Source organism: Accipiter gentilis, chromosome 1, assembly GCF_929443795.1.
Source record: "Accipiter gentilis chromosome 1, bAccGen1.1, whole genome shotgun sequence".
In the NCBI taxonomy this organism is placed as follows: domain Eukaryota; kingdom Metazoa; phylum Chordata; class Aves; order Accipitriformes; family Accipitridae; genus Astur; species Astur gentilis.
This window is the reverse complement of record NC_064880.1, coordinates 9,378,667-9,395,579: the sequence shown is the minus strand read 5'-3', so window position 1 is coordinate 9,395,579 and position 16,913 is coordinate 9,378,667. Positions and strand designations below refer to the sequence as shown.

The 16,913-nt window shown below is 52.2% G+C and overlaps 1 protein-coding gene across 1 annotated transcript in view; it reads right to left on the bottom strand.

Moving 5' to 3' along the window:
• Positions 1 to 16,312, bottom strand: part of EPHA8 (EPH receptor A8) — a 50,646-nt gene extending 34,334 nt beyond the window's left edge. The window contains exons 1-2 of the mRNA XM_049798266.1: positions 16,195 to 16,312; positions 3,662 to 3,726 (exon numbers count right to left, since the gene is read on the bottom strand). Coding sequence (XP_049654223.1) covers positions 3,662 to 3,726; positions 16,195 to 16,279 — 150 coding nt within the window. The 5' untranslated portion in view covers positions 16,280 to 16,312. The remainder of the gene's footprint in view (positions 1 to 3,661; positions 3,727 to 16,194) is intronic.
• Positions 16,313 to 16,913: the final 601 nt, after the last annotated feature.

Below are 16,913 nucleotides of genomic sequence, written 5' to 3'. Positions count from 1 at the left end.
CCCTCCCTGTGAGGCAAGTTCACCTTGCCCACAGGTGTGATGAAAACATCAGGACTTTGCAAGTGGTACCCTTCCAGTTTTGCACTGCTGATGCTTTGAACCGTTGCCCTGGCTGTATGGGCAGCTCTGGGATCTCCCAGCCCCGAAGAGGAAAACTCTGAGGCTGCTGCCTTTCCTCTGGCATCCCCAGGAGCCCCAGAGAGGTGGGACAGGAGCTGCAGGTGCTGGAAAAGCAAGCCATAGGGCATTAGGGACTGAGCTAGCAGACACAAGTTCCCTTCTTACGCTCCTTGGGCTTGGGACTGGGGCTCTGTGCTGTTTAGTGCCATGCAAAGACCCAGCCAGAGCTACTCACCTCCCCATTGTCACCCATGCGGTGGCCCTGGACTCATGAGGAGCAGGGGAATGGAGACGTGGGTAAAGCAAAAACAAGCAAGACTTCAGCTGGGGAGCCAGGTCAGCAACACTGTCCCTTGGCAGGAGGATGTTGTGATGCTTGTGTCTGTCCATGGATGGAGCAGAGACACTGCCAGAAAATCCTGCACCCTCCAGCACCCAGCGCACGCTCCAGCTGCAGCTCAGGCAGGACAGCCAGCAGGCAGCAAGGGAGGATAGTGGTAGGGTGGGGGGCCACTGCCACCTTTTTTTCCAGCAGGAATATCTGAATTAAGGAAATGGCAGCAAAAACAAGGGACCTCAAATAAAATCTGGCTTCATGGTACACCACCTCCATACTACACCACCAAATGGGCTCTACCCAGCCCAGGACTGCCAGAGTCACAGCGTGCCACAGTGGGCAGGGACAGTCCCAGAGACACACGCAGTACTCCTGAGATAGTGACCAGCAAGCTCAGTCCCTTTCCTGGAGCAGAGATCACACCAGGCTTGGAGCCATGCGGACCCAACATACCAAGCCTGCAAGTCACCTGGCATCTCTCCCACCTGAATCAGAACCCTGCTGTAGGGGCTGCTCAGGAGGCATCTGAGAGCAAGTATCCTACAGCAGCTTCTCTGAGACACCAGCACACTATCCCACCTCCTTTCTGGTGATGGCAACTGGATCCAAGTGCAAATTTACTACTCAAAAAGCACCTGGAGCTGAAGGACCAGCAGGAGGTTAAAGGAATGAGATGCTCTTTCAGGATGATGCAATGCAATGGCCCATGGGGGAAGAACAACAGTCCAGACAAGTGTTCGGAAGAACCATTAAAACAGCCAGCTGAAAAAAGATATGCAAAGTTGTTTGTGCAGGAATGTCACCTTGAAACCCAGGCACCCTCCCTGAAGGTGTTTAAGACAGTTTTCACACAGCTGTATGGTCATCCTCTCAGTAATAAGGCCACAATTTGGGCAAAAGCATAGGGTAAGCAAAATGTGGTGTTACCCATGACTTACCTAGGTCTTGTAGGAGGACACAGCAGCATGTCCAAGAGGTGGCTTTGGTGTTAGGTGTTACACAAGTCTTTTTTTTTTTTCTTTTTTGGCATCCAGTATTAACTATTCTTAATAAACATCACTAATAAGGTGGAGACTTCAGACATGTATTAGGGTTCAGGAGTTGCTGGGCTGCTGGTGAAGGCCTGCTGGACATCTGCTGTAGTGCAAGAGAGCAGTGCAGTGGTGACTGCCCTGTGAGCCAGCACCCTGTGGTCACATAACACGTTACACCTGACAACTCAAATGGACCCAGGATTCATCCCCTGGATTTGCAGATGTACAATACAGGATGATACACCTTAACCAGTCATGGAAGTCCCTGATGTGGTGAGAAAAAGGCACCTGTAAGCTCAATCTCTTGTCTGTTTTGGGAGTGCAAGGTCCTGCCCAGTCGTGCCCATGTGTCCCCAGGACAGCTAGCTCAGGTGTATTCATCTTCATCCAAGTCACCTAGGTGATGTGATGGATCCCATCTGCATGTCTGGCAGCTAGTAATGGGCCTGGGGATGCAGTCACGCAGGAGTCTGGAGAGCTGGATTCATGGTGGAGGATCCAGAAGAAGGAGGGTCTTGGGCAGTCTGCAAGCAGTGGAGGGTCTGACTATGGAGAGGAATTGCTTAGGATGTGGTGAAGGGCAGAACCATGGAAGTGGACAAAGGAAGACAGCCCTCACTCCCAGAAACGTCCCAGAAACATCCTCCCTTCCAGGGGAGCAGAGGAAGCCCTGGTCCCTGATCCCCTGAACGTGCATCAGGCCCCTCCAGGATGCCAGGATTTGGCAGCAGGGCTGGGATGAGATGGCATCAGCAGAGTGACAGGACAGGGATCCACATGACCGAGGGCAGCCTGTGCATGACCATGAAGAGGACAACATCTCCCTCATCTGGGCAATGGCAGAAGGTCCGGTGGCTGGAAACCAAAGCCAGGCAAACCCATGTATCGATGGGTTTTTAACAGCAGCAGCGTGTTAACAACATTGCTACAAGGACCTGGAGGATTTACCACCACTGGCAATTTTGTAGTCAAGGATGGTTTTTTTTCTAAAAGCTGAGCTTTTCTGAGATGCAAGTGAATTGACAGGTCCGAAGGCCTGTATTTATGCAGGAGATCACATCACATTAGCTCTGCGGTCCCCTCTGACCTTGTACCTCTGAATCTATTACATTTCCAGGATAGTCATCATTGCAACGGCTAACTGCTAAAATTAGAGCTGAGTTAATGATTTAATATATTTACATATATGATAATGTCTGATATAAATCTGATCATTGTTATTATTATGAATTCACAGTTCTGATCACTCCTGCTCAAAGAGCATGGGGACTGAAAGTCTCAAGCAACAGATCAATGAAAATGATTAGAGGCCTGGGAAGATTTCTGTAGGAGATGGAATTGAAAAGATTAGGACCATTTAGTTCAGAGAGGGGATGAAAAAGAGTGGACATGAAAAATCAACACAGCAGCGAAAGCCAGGTAGGCACCCCAATTTTGCACATTTTGTGCATGCAGCAAGCCCCACTGTGCCTTGCAGTTGGTCCTGTGTGTATTTATGGGATTGTTTCTGTTCACTAAATGAATGAGAAAATCCTTACAGCCAGGTCACCGCTGCCATCTGAAACTCACAATTTCCAGAAAGCTGCTGCGGCAGGAAAACCTGGACATGGAAATGCAAGTGAAGGGAGCATGCGGAGATGATCCAGCCAGTAGAGATGGCAGGTTCACATGGGGATCACCACCCCTACATCCCTCCCAGCCACACCACAGGGCTGTGCATTTACATCCCCATTCCCCATAAGGAACCATCTACAGGGGATGCTCCCCTGCCCCTCTTGCCCAGTTCCCACAGCAGACTCCTCTGATTACAGGTGGTTGAGAGCTTCCCAGTCATTTTGGGCTGTTGCTCCTGATGCTCCCCTGGTGCAGCGAGGAATGAGATGCTTCTCAGCGTGAGTGCCCATGGGGTGACCCAGCTCTTGAGTTCCCTCAAAGCTCAGGACCTGATGACACCCTGGTCCCTACCAGGGGACATGGAGAGTTAAACAGCGTTTTCAAACTGGCCGCATCCCACTGCTAGTCTTTCAGGCTGGCATTTTCCCAACAGACATGGGCTTTTTGCCCCATCAGCACTGACCAAGGCACCAACCTGGGACCACCCTGCCCACTGAACCTGTGGTGACCCATCCCGCTGGGGTCCCCCATGTGCCAACAGCTGCTTCATACTTACCCCATGTGAGGGATAAGTCATCCAGCCCCAGTCTCCCAGGATTGTTGACGTGTCTAGCAAGTTCACTGGAAAACACAGGAGCAAAATGCTGCGTTAGAAAGCTTTCTCCCCGTCCCCAAGGGGCAAGGAACCAAGCCACCACAAATGACTCCTCCTTGCATCCCACTCTCTTGATTGTCCCCTGTGCCCATCAACCCATGGGGCTGCTGCCAGAGACCTGCCTGGCTGCAGATGAGGCAGATATAGAGTAAGGGTATGGCAACAAATGATGCTCCCCAGAGCTGTTGGTTCGGGGTAGAGTTGGGGTGGGGCTGTATCAGTCCTGGCCATAAGACTGAGAGCAATGTGTCCATTTGCAAACAGCAGGTCAGAGGGGATGCAAAGCAAGGGGGAGCTGGGGAAACAAACTCCAAGCATCAGGTTGTCCACCAGCCCCACCCTGTGCCAAAACCGATGCAACTGGAGCATTGTTCCTCACTTGGACACTTCTCCTCTGGATGCTCCGCTGAGCCCTTTAGGCTCACATCCCTCCCAGCATCACCAGCTTGAAGTCTGCACTCCAGCAGCCACTGTAATTACGCACCGCAGTGCCTGGCTCCAGCACAAAGTGACCTCCCATGGTCCTGGCTGACACCCCACTGGAGAAGCCAGCCCTTGGGGGACAGGCTGCATGGGGAGGCCCATCAAAGCCAACCCTTCAAAAGCCCTGCTACCACCGGGAGCTCAGCTTAACAAGGAGAGATGGGAAAAGCTGCAAGGACAGGGAAGCAGCTTCTGCAGGGGGAGAGGCAAGGATGCCTTTGAACGTGCTCAGGAGCTTCCCATGGAAACCTGTGCAGTGTCAGCAGGCAGGGGAAGCGGGATGCCACGGCATTGCTGCATGCACAGGGTGAGCTGCCCCTGAGTGTCATCTGCTGCCCATGAACCCCACACCCAGATCCCACAGCATCAGGCAGAGGAGAGACTTGCCGTTGCCTGATAACCCCCCCCGACTTGCTCAGCACCTTGAGAAGGACCCCAAGCCCCAGCTCCAAGGTGCAGATCAAGAGGGATGGAGGCTTGGGAGAGGGTGCCGGCAGGGTGCCCTGACCCTTGGGAGTGAGCACAGTGGGCATCGACACCAGTGTACCCATGCCTCGTCACCCCTCATCAGCACCAGGCTCCCTCAGGGACCTCCAGCGCCTCCAGCTCTCCCCAGTGCTCTTTGCCCTGCAGCCACCCAGTAAGGTCAAGACCATGCTGGACACTGCGTCCATGCTGGCTGCTTTTCCTCACCCTCAAGCAGCATCAAACTGGACCTCGAGGCAACTTGGCGCAGCATCCCTGCTGCAGCACTGGGACTCAGCTGGTCCCTGGGCTCTGGAGGGATGGTGGTCCCAGTGCAAGGCACCGGCTTGTCACGGCGGGGATGGGGCATGTCAGGACAGCAGCTCCAGGCCCAGCAGAGGCTGGACTCAGCATGATGCTGGTCCCAGCAGCTGGAGGAACGGGTGCCACTTTCATTTACTATTACCAGGCAGGGAAGGAGACGGAGGAGAGAGAGGAGCAGAGACGTGAGCTGGCTGTGAAACGCCCAGACGTCATGCTTCTGACATAGCAGATTAGGAGCTTCTGAGGCATTTATTAATGTTAGCAGAACAATTTGAAAGAATTTCCAGGGCTTCTTGTGTGACTCCATTGGCCCAACAGCAGGCCGAGCCCCTCCACTCCCTGCACGGCACTGCTCCCACTGCTAAAGAGGCCCCTTGCCCTCAGCACGGAGTAATTACCTCGGAGATCTCAAATCCATTTTTATTTGTTATTGTTAATCCGAAGATTTTCTGCCTATTTTCCCTGGGTAATTCACCCAGCAGGAGCCGGGGCTCAGGAGTTTCCCTGCTCACAGTGCAGGATCACAGTCCCGGTGACCCTCAGCAGGCAGGCTGCAGGGAGAGGACCGCTTTCGCAGGCCCTCTCTCCCCCCAGCCATGGTCTTTGCACCCTCTTTCCCACGCTGAGATGCTCAGCAATGGATGCGCTTGCCTCTCGCTTCTCTCCAGGCAGCATGAGGAGCCTGAAGAGACTGGGGTCCGGCTGGAGCACCGCGCCGTGGGGAACAACGCCGAGATCAGAGCAGGCGTGGTGGGATGTGCCCCAGGCTTGTGTCCAGCCCCAGCAGTGTGTGGGACCTGGAGCCAGCTTGCTACACCCCATCCCACCATGCGGACCGTATGATTGTCACCCAATTTCCTATACATGAAGGAGCCGTCTGCTGGCGGGTGCTTTGGTGCACAAACGACTACACAGGCTTGCATTCCCTGCAACAAGCTTGCGGAGCAGATAGCTCATGCCTCTTTGCAGGAAGAGGGCTAAGCTATTTCTTTTATTCCTTAGCAAGCATTTTAGGCAAATGCCTAGGAGTCCTACGCATTAAGCCCACTGCAGTGGGCATTGCACAAATACAAAGGCATTGCATGTCCAAGACCTCTCGCGTTAACTCATGGTATAACACACATGTCTGTGGATATGAGCATCCATCTAGCAGCACTATTACATGCTGTGGTCAGATATGGGGAGAACAATAGTCTCCCAAAACCCAACCACCCGTTTCAGGGAAAGGCTACAGACCAACACCAATGAAACCCACTGCATTGCATGTGACAAATGCCCTGTCCAGCCCCTTGCAGGTGATCTCCTGGCTGTGTCAGTTCTCCAGGGGCGATGCTCAGAAAGATCCCACCCTTGATGCCAGAGGGCGAGCAAGACTGCCACAAAGGACCCTTTTCAGCTGAAACGTTTCTCAGAAAACGTGCCGGTTTGGGAGACCTCTCTCCTACAGCTGGGCAATTCTGTTTGATGTTATGGACTGTCTGCACCTATCAGTCTCAAACTGCGAGCTCCATTTTGTTTTCCTGAGCACCATTTTGTATTTTTCCTATTCTGTGCCTTGGCCTTGACTCGACGTATTGAGCCAAAACACCAGGAGGTGTCAGGGGAAATTCTCGCACTGGTGGAAAAGCTGTCAAGCCTGATTGCCCGTTCAAATGGAAGCACCTAGGAGCGAGCAGGTCGCTTCCCAGTGCCAACTGGGATCTTGAGACGGAGTCTCACGCAAGGCATACCTACTTGCTCCTTTGTAAAGTTGCATCATGTAAAGTTGTGTGAGTAGTGCACATTGCAATCTCATAGATGCACGTTATGCAGGAGTCGAAGATTAGATGTATGTATATGTATATGATCTATATGTATATGTATAATTTATTTATACCTACATCTTTATTTTTATATCTACATCTATATGTATCTGTATCTGTATCCGTATCCATATCCACACCCATATCTACCAAATTCTAAACACCGCTTGGAAGCCGAGGCAGGGACTAGCATCCAGAGGATGTGCGTTTTGCCTGGGTCCATATATCTATAAAGAGTGCTGAGAAACCTTTCCCAACACTTGTGCTAGTGGTTGTGGCTCCTGCAGGGATGTATTACATCCCTACAAACAGAGGCACAGACATCTTGGGGTCCCACATCCAAGCATCCCAGGCTCAGGAATGGTGCTGTGGGAGCCACGACTTCTCAGCTCAGGGGAACATGGAGACCCTCAGCCCACCCGGGAGTGCATGGTGGGGTGGCGGGACAAGCCCGGGGGTGACATGCTGGGGGATGTGCTGAGCCCCAGCCTCTAGAAGAACAGTGGGGGACCAAAGAGGGCTCTGAGCTCCCTTGCTAATTGTTAACCCACTGCAGTCCTCACTCTAATTACTCCGCCGTCTCCCTCCCACGCAGGGGCTTTGTAGAGCAGACGTGGGGAGGAAGGGTCAGTGGGAGCAGCCCTGTTCCCTTGGGCTTCAGTTCCTCTCCATCACAACTTCAAAGCCCTCCCAGGATTCACAGCAAGGCTCTCCCCCATGTAACAACGCCTTTTGCATCGATAATTAAACTCTTTTCAGCATGGTTAGGCACTCCTGCTCCCTGCTACCCGAAGACCAGTGGGCTCAGCCCCCACAGCCCCACACAGGTCTGCACACCCCACAGCAGCCCCACAGCCCCAGCCCCACTTGGTGAAGGAATGATACGGGAAGGGTTATCTGCAGCAGAAAGAGAGAGTCGGTGTATGGGAAAGGGGCAGGAGGAGGCTCCCTGAGAGGACGCGAACAAGAGCCAGCGGTATTCATTTCCCATAAGCTCAAAGAGAACTTTGAATGGGCAGGTGGGGCCGGGGTGGGTCAGCCATTTGTGTCCCACTATATAATCCAAGGGCATGCTGAATAGCCAGACATGACCTTTCCAACTCGGGAGGCAAAGCCAAGCAACAAAGCTGTGTCTTACTGGCCTTGGAGCATCACAGGGGCACAGGACGGAATGCTTCGCTTTCAGCTTCCCCCTCCCTGGGACAGTATATATCTTTAAAGAGAGCAAAATAGTTATTTATTCACCAACGCACAAGGCCAACCGTTGGGGCTTTGAGGTAAAAGCAGCAAGCCTGGAGGGTAGGTCAGCTCTTCCATTCGGGAGCTGTGCGCAGGGGATGCGCCCCACGGATCCAGGTCAGCACTGCGGCAGTGGGGTGCTGCACACCAGTGCTCCGCCAGCAGTGGCCAGATCCTGGCAGGCTTTGTCAAGCAGCTGCTTGTCGATGAGGCTGCATGTACTAAGGACACAGCGGGGATGGTGCTCGCATCAGCACCCACTGGCCTTGGCTGCCCAGAGAGGAAAGCATTGCGGGTAGATATAAAAGATGTCACCAAATCCATCAGGAATGTGGGATTTCCACATTTCTGGAAACGCCAGAATCAGGCTGAAAAAAAAAAAAAAAATTTAAAAAGAAACATTTTCAAACAATTGCCGTGAAAAAGCAGTGCTGCTTTTTGGACGTGCCCTAATTCCCATTTCAGGATTTCTTCTCAGACCTCCAGATTGTTGCTGTGAACTTTCTGTATTTAATTTTATATCTTTTGTAATGCATCAGGAGCAGTAATGCCCATAAGGACTGCCCAGAGGGTCACCCCTTTTCAGTATACCAGGAGCAGAAGATACTTTGATGTAGGAAGAAAGCTTGTTTGTTCAATCAGTACTAACAAAAAGCTGCAGTTCAGGTTTTAAAAATAAAATTATCAACCCAATCCTTCCAGACCCTGCATGATATCATGTAAGATAATGTTCAGTGCAAGACCATAACCTGTGGTAGGACTGAGGTGTCATGAAATAGCGAAAAAAAATGAAACAAAACAAAACACCCTGAATAAACTATTTCCAAGGCTAAAAACCTTGAAATTAAAGGGCAGCATTTTTTTCCCCAGGAAAAAAAAAAAAAAAAAAAAAAACCCACAAAAAAAACCCACATCAAAAGCCAAACAATAAAAAAGTGTTTCCTCTCAGAAATATAGGTGAGAAAATATAGATGTAAAATGCTCGTGTCTCCTACTCAATTTGAGACTCCTGATGCTCGTGTATGGTGGGACAGCCAGGGCAAATTGGGCAGGCTGGCTTCGGCAACCCAGATTAAAGCAGATGCACTCCCCACCTCCGGGCAGGGTGTTACAGCACCAGTGTGCATCCCCGCTTTGTGGGACACACAGGTTTTGGTGCAAACAGAGTGTGTGGTCAGAGCTGGACATAAATAACTGTCTGGAAATGTTAAAAAACCACAGGCTGTCCCAGGGTTCGAATATGGGGTGTATGGGGCCAGACCTGAGGCTCAGAGCGAGGGGTGAGCACACATTCCCACGTCCCCGGTCCAGGAGCTTGTGCTGGTGGGGAAGGAGCTCTTTTGGGCTCAAGGGGTGGCTGGGCTCGTTGTAATTCAGGGCAGAAGCCAGAGGAGGAGGTGGGAAGGCTCTGGGGATGGGGGGGCTCAGAAAGGTCAGGGAGGCAAGAAATTCGATGGAAACATCCGATGTGAGCAGGGGAAGGAGCAGGACTATGGTGAGGCTGGGGAGAGGGCAGGCACTGGGGAGCACCAAGGGCAGCTGAAGGGTCCCTGCAGCCCTGGTGGGGTGCTCTGCAGACTTGGTGTCCCCAGGTCTGGATTTGACCGTCAGGGAGTCATTTGAGTCCTTTCCATCACAATGTCTCCAGCCTAAAGGACAGCAAGATGACATGGACCCGTCCATCAGTGGAGACGAGCCCGTGCCTTGCACAGCCACACCTTGGCAATTCATTTGGGTAAAGCCTTGCGAGACCTAATCTGCTCAACCCACAGACCATCAAAGGACAGCTTCTTGCATCCCTGACCAGTGTCCCCAAACCCAGAAACTTGAAGAACAGGTAACAGACCTGCACCCGGACCAGGACGTCCCACTTTCCACAAAGCTCCCATCCTAGTCTCAGGGACAGGCTGAATATCTCATGCCACCAATAACGCAACATCGTGACAGTCTAAAAATTACACAGAAGATTTTTCTAACACAAAATACACCTCTTCTGCTTGCGGTAAGCAAAATCTGTGTAGTACAGACTCGGAGAAATGGGAGCCTTTTCCAGAGGGTTTTGTGCCAGTGTTCTCACACCAGTCCTGATTCCCTCTTCTCTTTTTGCACATTTGTCAGGTATAGCAAAATAGATATGAATGCTTTTTCAGCTTTAGCTGATGAGGTTTCTGACTCCTGCTGCATTTTTGGGGAGTCAAAGCTCACGCCAGGCACACCCCTAACACCATCCCAGGTCCTTATCCCAGAGCATCTCAGCGCTTCCACCCCCAACCTGTAAGCCGCATGTCTGCTCCGTTATCTCCTGCCTGTCTGGGATTTTGCAGATTTCTTACCCAAAATCAGGACTCCTGGGTGTCACTCACAGCTGCTTTCCATGCCACCCACAGTGACTCAGGTGGACCTGGCACTGGAGATCTGTGCTTGTAGCAGAGCCTGTGAGTCCATCAACAGTACAAAGCCTGCAGACACCCTGCCCTTCCCACTGACTCTTGCATCCCGGCAGTCCTGGCAAAGATTTGAGTTTTATCCTCTCTGGAGTATTCACTAGGAAAATGTGGATTTTTTTGCAAATGTGCTTACTTTTATCTGGGTTATCTGAAGGGGCTTTGGATGGCAGTTTTTCAGACTGTTGGGTGTGTTTCCCCTGATTTCTCTGACGACATCTTTTGCTCTGACACCAGTTGGCCACCCTAAACCATGTCTAGCTGTTTGTATCCCAGTGACATTTTTAAAGCAAGTTTATTTCTTTTAAAGGCAATTACTTTGCTCTCTTAAAAATAGCTTTCTAAAGTGGAATATTTTCATGGACAAAAATACCAATACTAAAAATGTTTGAGGGGACAGGTTGAATATCTCATGCCACCGGTAATGAAATATCACAAGAGTCCTTAAAAACTGTATGGGAGGTATGTAACACAAAAGGTATTTCATCCAAGGAAAGATCCGGTGACCTGTGTGCACACTTGATGCTGGGATGGAGCTGGTCTATCTAGCTGCAGCCAGTGCTGTTGCCACTCAGTTACATGGTTAAGGCATTTTAAATACGAGAAACTGGAGACAGAGCAGAAGATACCGCAGGCACAACCGTGACACCAGGGTTGGAGGAAAAAAATATGAGAGAGAGGAACCCACAGAGTCCAATCTGCTTGTGCCCATGAGGAGTGTGAGGCACCCAGTTGCACTCAGCATACTTTCATGGCAGAAAGATATGAGCTTTTAAATCTAGCAAGGAAAGCCTAACAAGAACAAATGGCTGGAAGTTGAATCCGGGCAAATTTGTATTAGGGAAAAGAGGGGTCCAATTTTTTAAGGCTGAGGCCAATGGGCCTCAATTATTGAAGGCAGGGATTGGTCTGCCTTTGCCGATGCCTTCAGATAAATGTGGAATACCTTTCTGGATGGCGTCCTTAGGCCAAACACAGTTCGTTAGGCATTATTGGTGTGGCTGAACCTGACCCGTAAAGGAGTTACGTCCTTTATGTGGTACTGCACATCTACTCAGGCAGGACATGGGGTTATTTTTTTTCTTTTTGAAGGAAATAGACTGTGTGATCCCGCTGCTCACTTTTGAACTACCAGGGCTGAAGGGGTTAATCGTTTCTCTGTGACAGAGGAATAATTTTGAGTGTTGGTCATGCAAACACACTGGGGTTAGTAGAATGAACTATCAAAAACTGTCAGGGTATGAATAGAGTTATCATATGAATGGATTTGCCCCTGGAGATAAAGGCAGCACTGAAGGCTGCCAGCGAGGCGAGCAGGGATGTACGAAACACAGGACCTGACCGAAACAAAGAGCGGAGGTGTCAGGATATCTTGATGAAACCAGCGTTCTCCGGAGTCTTGCCCGCCAGGACCCACACGTGCTGACCCCAGCGGGATGTGTGGGACGAGTCGCTCTGCCTCCCTCCCTGGCTGAGCATCTTATGGGGCTGGGGTTCATTGTTTGGTGGGGTTTTTTTTCTTTTGGTTAAAATATTTTTCTAATAATTTCTCAGCAATCGAAAAAATAGGGAATTCCTTCATCCCTGTAAGTAATTCATTGGGTTTTCAGTTGTACTTAATTTTGGATTCATCAGATCTATTTCCACCATCACCAAAATGGGTGCCCATTTATTTTCACTGTAAATAAACGCCTCATGATTTCAGGAAACAAGAATTCAAGGAGAATGAAAAAAAGCTCACGGAGTAGGTGCATTTTGTGTGCTGTTGTGTTATTTTTCTGCAAATTTTGTGGTTTCATTATCCAGAAGTTTTATAAGCTATTAATACAAGAAGGATGGAAATGAAGATGAGACCAGGAACATATCCCCGTGAGCCTGTCTAAAATCATGCAAGTATTTGCTTTATATCAGCATTTTGGGATCAATCAAAAAATTACACACCCCAATTTTTATTTTTTTTTTTGGCAAACATAGCCAAAATCAGCTCCCTGTTTTAAACTAATGCTTCTCTGTCTCCCCATCACCAAAAGCTTGTATACCTAAAACGTCTTGTTTCCAATTCTTACAGAGGATCACGGCATCCTCACAGCCTTTTTACAACTGCAAAAGCTATTTCCTCTCCCTTTCAGAGCTTTGCTTCTCCCGCAGCCCTGACTTCGGCATTGCTGCAGAAGGGGTAGAAAAGTAGCGTTGAATAAACATGCAGATAAGTTTTTTACCTCTTTTTCTGTTTGAGCAGAGGGGTAATTAATGAGATTACAATTGAGAGATTAGCAGGGGAGATTGCCACACAAGCTTCCTCTGGCCCCCATTTCGGCAGCACAGCAAGGTACTGGGTTTTCCCAAGGACCCTGGTGCTCTCCCACACCCCATCCTTGTTGCGAGGATGAACAAAACATCTCCATCACCGACCCCGTGGTGCGGGGAAAAGGCGAGCATCCCTGTGTCACCAGCTCTTCATCCTCACCAGTACGCTCCCTGTACATTGCCCTATCCCCATCACCTGCTGTTTGCCTTGGCCGTCCCTACGTGCCCTGAAATAATGGGGGACATGTCCCTGGGTCCCCCTTCCCTGCTGCACCATGTTCCCCACTGAGGTACCACCCAAGCTCACCCGCGGGCCATGAGGTCTGTGCTGTGACGGGGAGGAAGGTTGCCCACCTCATGGATGGAGGGCAGAGCAGAGCTGGAGGCATCACCTGGGAGGGAGCAGACCCCAGCAGCAGCATTTGAAGTGCCATTTTCCAGCAGAAAATAAAATTTTGTCACTCCCTGCCCAAGCCCCAAATGTGGTAATTTCAGCTTGTCTGATTTTCTTTCAATACAACAAAGATATTTCATATTTTATTATTGCACTTCAATTTGCAGTGTCAGATAAAATATCTGCTTTAATATTTTTGCCTATGTAACTTGGTGTGTAATAGTGTAAATATTTTAGTCTATCACACTATCTTCATATTACTGAAAATAACTTTTCTACCTCCCTGCTCTAAAGCAATTTAACAATTTCAGACAAATTTTTTTCAGTGCTCCAAATGAATATTTTCCACATCCTGCAAATTTTCACCTACCTAGAAAAAAATCTGAGTTTTCGCTTTCAATGCATTTTGCAATGGCTGTTGTGCTGAAATGTGGGGATTTCCCAAGGAATGGCGATTCCCTTTTTCTCCCATTTCCAGGGCACCCACTGCATGCAAGACTGAAAGGAATAAAAAATATAAGCTCAAAACTTCTTGGAACAAATCTTTCAGAAAAGAGAAATGCACTGGGAGCTCTTGGAAGGGGAAGAAAATCAGACTAAAGCCATTTCTTCAGGATAATATACATCCTTATATACCAATTGCCTCCCAATACGCACACACAGAGTGCAGTGCACACTGGCCTTAAATTTGCTTTGCAGCTGTAATTTTCTACACTGCAGCTCTCGAGCATTGGGTTTTCTGGGTAGCATGGCCAGAGATGCACGGCAAGAAGCAGACCATGGCCGTGGCAGCAGGCAGAGGTCACGGTCAGCAGCAGCGGGGCAACTTTGTGCACCACAGCTACACCCTCACACCATGCCCGCAAGTGCCACATGCTGTAGAAATGGGGTAGCAAAGCCCGGAGTGCAGGAGACACCAGGGCAATGCTGCACTTTTCAGCATCTCTCCATGTTTCTAGTCCCATCCCCATGCCAGGTCGCTCAATGACCGGCACTGCAACTCCCCCGGCATGGATGCGGCCACCAGCCCATCCCCACACCCAGAGATGCTGGGAGCTGGCAGGAGCCTGCAGCCACATCCCCGGCTCCACTGCCTGTATTGTGGGGCCCGGCTGACACTCAGCTGCCCCGCGCCACTGCAGAGCGGTGTCCCAGTACCCACGGAGGCACGAGCAACCTTGGGGGTGGTCAACAGAGCACCACCAGCATTCTGCAGGGTCCTGCGCTTTGTCCTGATGCCACCCAGCACCTTCTGCCCAGTCTAGCCGGGATCCAGCCTGCTTGGTCTTCCCCAGAGCCTGGCTCATCCCCAGCCGCACTCATCCCCCCGATCAAGGCTGTTATTGAGATTAGCTTTCCTTTCCAAAAAGTCTTACGGGAAACCCAGGTCTTTCCAGCTGGGGACAGGCAGACAGCAGTCCGGGGCCTGGCTGTCCCTATAGGCGCCATAAAACCTACCCCAGCAGCCAGCAAATCTCCTCCACAGAGGAAAGCAAAGAGGCCCCAGCCTCACTTGTCCGTGCCCAGCGTTAGCTGAGTTCAGGCAGGGCTACTTGGCTTTGCAGGGCTGCAGCACTGAGACTCCAGGGCAGCGCGGGCAGCATCCTGCACTGCGCTTTGCCCAGGGCTCGGGGTACAGGGCAGCTGCTGCACCACAGAGTGGAGGGCGAGCAAGGGCTGGGGGTGTCGGGGGGCTGGGTTCTCATCCTGCACCCACACAGCCCGTCCCCAGCAGTGAAAGCCCAGTGCATCCCCCCACAAGGGCAGGAAAGCCAGTGGGGAAAGGAGCAGGAGGAGTACCAGGAAGCAGACAGCTACCATAAAACGGGGTTAGGAGGAGCAAATAGCCAGAAATGGGTAACAGAGGTGGGGAAGACAGACTGGGTTGGAAGCAAGGTGCAGGTGGGTGTTGGAAGATGGCAGCAGGTGCAAGGATCCAGCCTGGCAGGATGCCGCAAAGTGCACGAGGCATCGCGGTGCCAGCCCGTGGGCCTCAGCAAGCCAGAAGGATGTCAGGGATGCAGGGGCAGGAGAAGGGAGGGATGCCACTGCCGCCACTGGGTAGGGACACCAGCACCGGGACTCGCTGCAGAGGGCTGCACCATGCTGGCCGCGGCTCTCAGGCATAGCAGAAGGGGGGAAGGAGGATGCTGCTGGTGCCAAGGACATGCTCAGGAGTGGGAACAGCAGATCTCCGGGTGATGAAGATCAGCAGACCTGGGAAGCAGCCATGCTGCCGCTGCCAGCGCGGAAGAAGGCAGGCAAGCGGGTGGGTGGCAGGCAGTGGGAGCAGCGCTGCTGAAGCTGAGGGGGGCCCGAGATGCCGGAGCAGGGTTGCACTGCTGACAAGGGCAGGGGATGAGTGCAGCCAGCAGCAGGGTAGACTGGCTGGGCAGAGGGAGCAGGCCTGACGTGGCTGACACCGAGATGTTGGGAGAGAGTCCCTGGCTGCATCCCTGCTTCCTACTTCAGAAGTTTCCAGCCCATTCCTTCATGACAAGTTTCCCACCCGAGTGCCCTTCCAGCTCCCCACATCCTCTGCACACCTTCCCGTGCCCACCTGCTTGCTCCCTTGCAGCCCACGCCACCCGGCCAGCACACACGGCCCTGCACTGCCACCAGCTCTGGTGATGGGGATCGCCATGGCTGAGCTGGTATCTGTGTCCCTGTCCCCTCTGCAGCCACCCCTCCACGCTGCAGCAGAGCCCTTGCAGGGGAGCCCGGTCAGAGCTGACAGGCATTGCTGCAGAAATCAAGTCCTCCTGCCCAGCTCAGAAGTTTAGCCTCCAGTGCAAAAGCTCCAGGATCAGGAAACTCAGGCAGGCAGGAACCCGGAGCTGCGCTCCCCTGGGAGGAGGGAGAAGCTAAGCCCAACAGAGCGAGCAAGCCCATGTGGACACATCCAGGCAGCCACAGCGATCCCACAGGTCCCCCCCCAACGCTGCCCCGTCACGCCAGGGCCACCCCGGTTCCTACCTTCGCTGGTGGTGGCAGAGAGGCAGGCAGCCAAAGCGATGACGATGGAGAGCGAGGACGTCAGATCCCCCTGTGCCCATGCCATGATCCGGCAGGGCCACCAGGCATGGGACAGGGCCACCTCGATTGTCCCAGCACCTCTGCGAGCGAGCGCCCAGAGCTACGGCACAAGCCGGCTAATGCAAAGGCACTTTGCGCACATTGCTCGCATCCACACAGGCGAGCGGCTCGGCAGGGAGGGAGCAGCCTGCCTGTCACCGCTCGCAAGCCAATGGGGTGGGTGGGCTCTGCAGCAAGCCCCCCTTCCCGCACCACACGCGCACGCTGTACCCAGCCCGAGCATCCATCCGGACGGTGGGCTCTCGCTCCCCACTGCCATCCATCCTCCCTCCCTCGCAATGCTCGAGCAGCCCCCACCGCTTCTCGCGCTCCCCAACCCTCTTCGCTTTTCTTGTCCAGCTGCTGCAAGAGCCAAACTTGCAGCCTGAGCTGTGGCCCAGTGGGGAGCTCTGCGCTCAGTTGGGGTCAGGTGTGAAGGGGATGGGGCTGCCCTTCAGTCCCAGTGTGCACAGAGAGGAAAACCCCTTGCGCATGGTCCCTTTGCATGTCTGGGGCAGCGGAAGACAGGCAGAACCTCCCCCCCTTGATGCTTTCCATGCCACATTGTCCTGGGATAGATACTCTCTGCTTGCCCTTGAGCTGGGTCAGCGGGAGCAGGG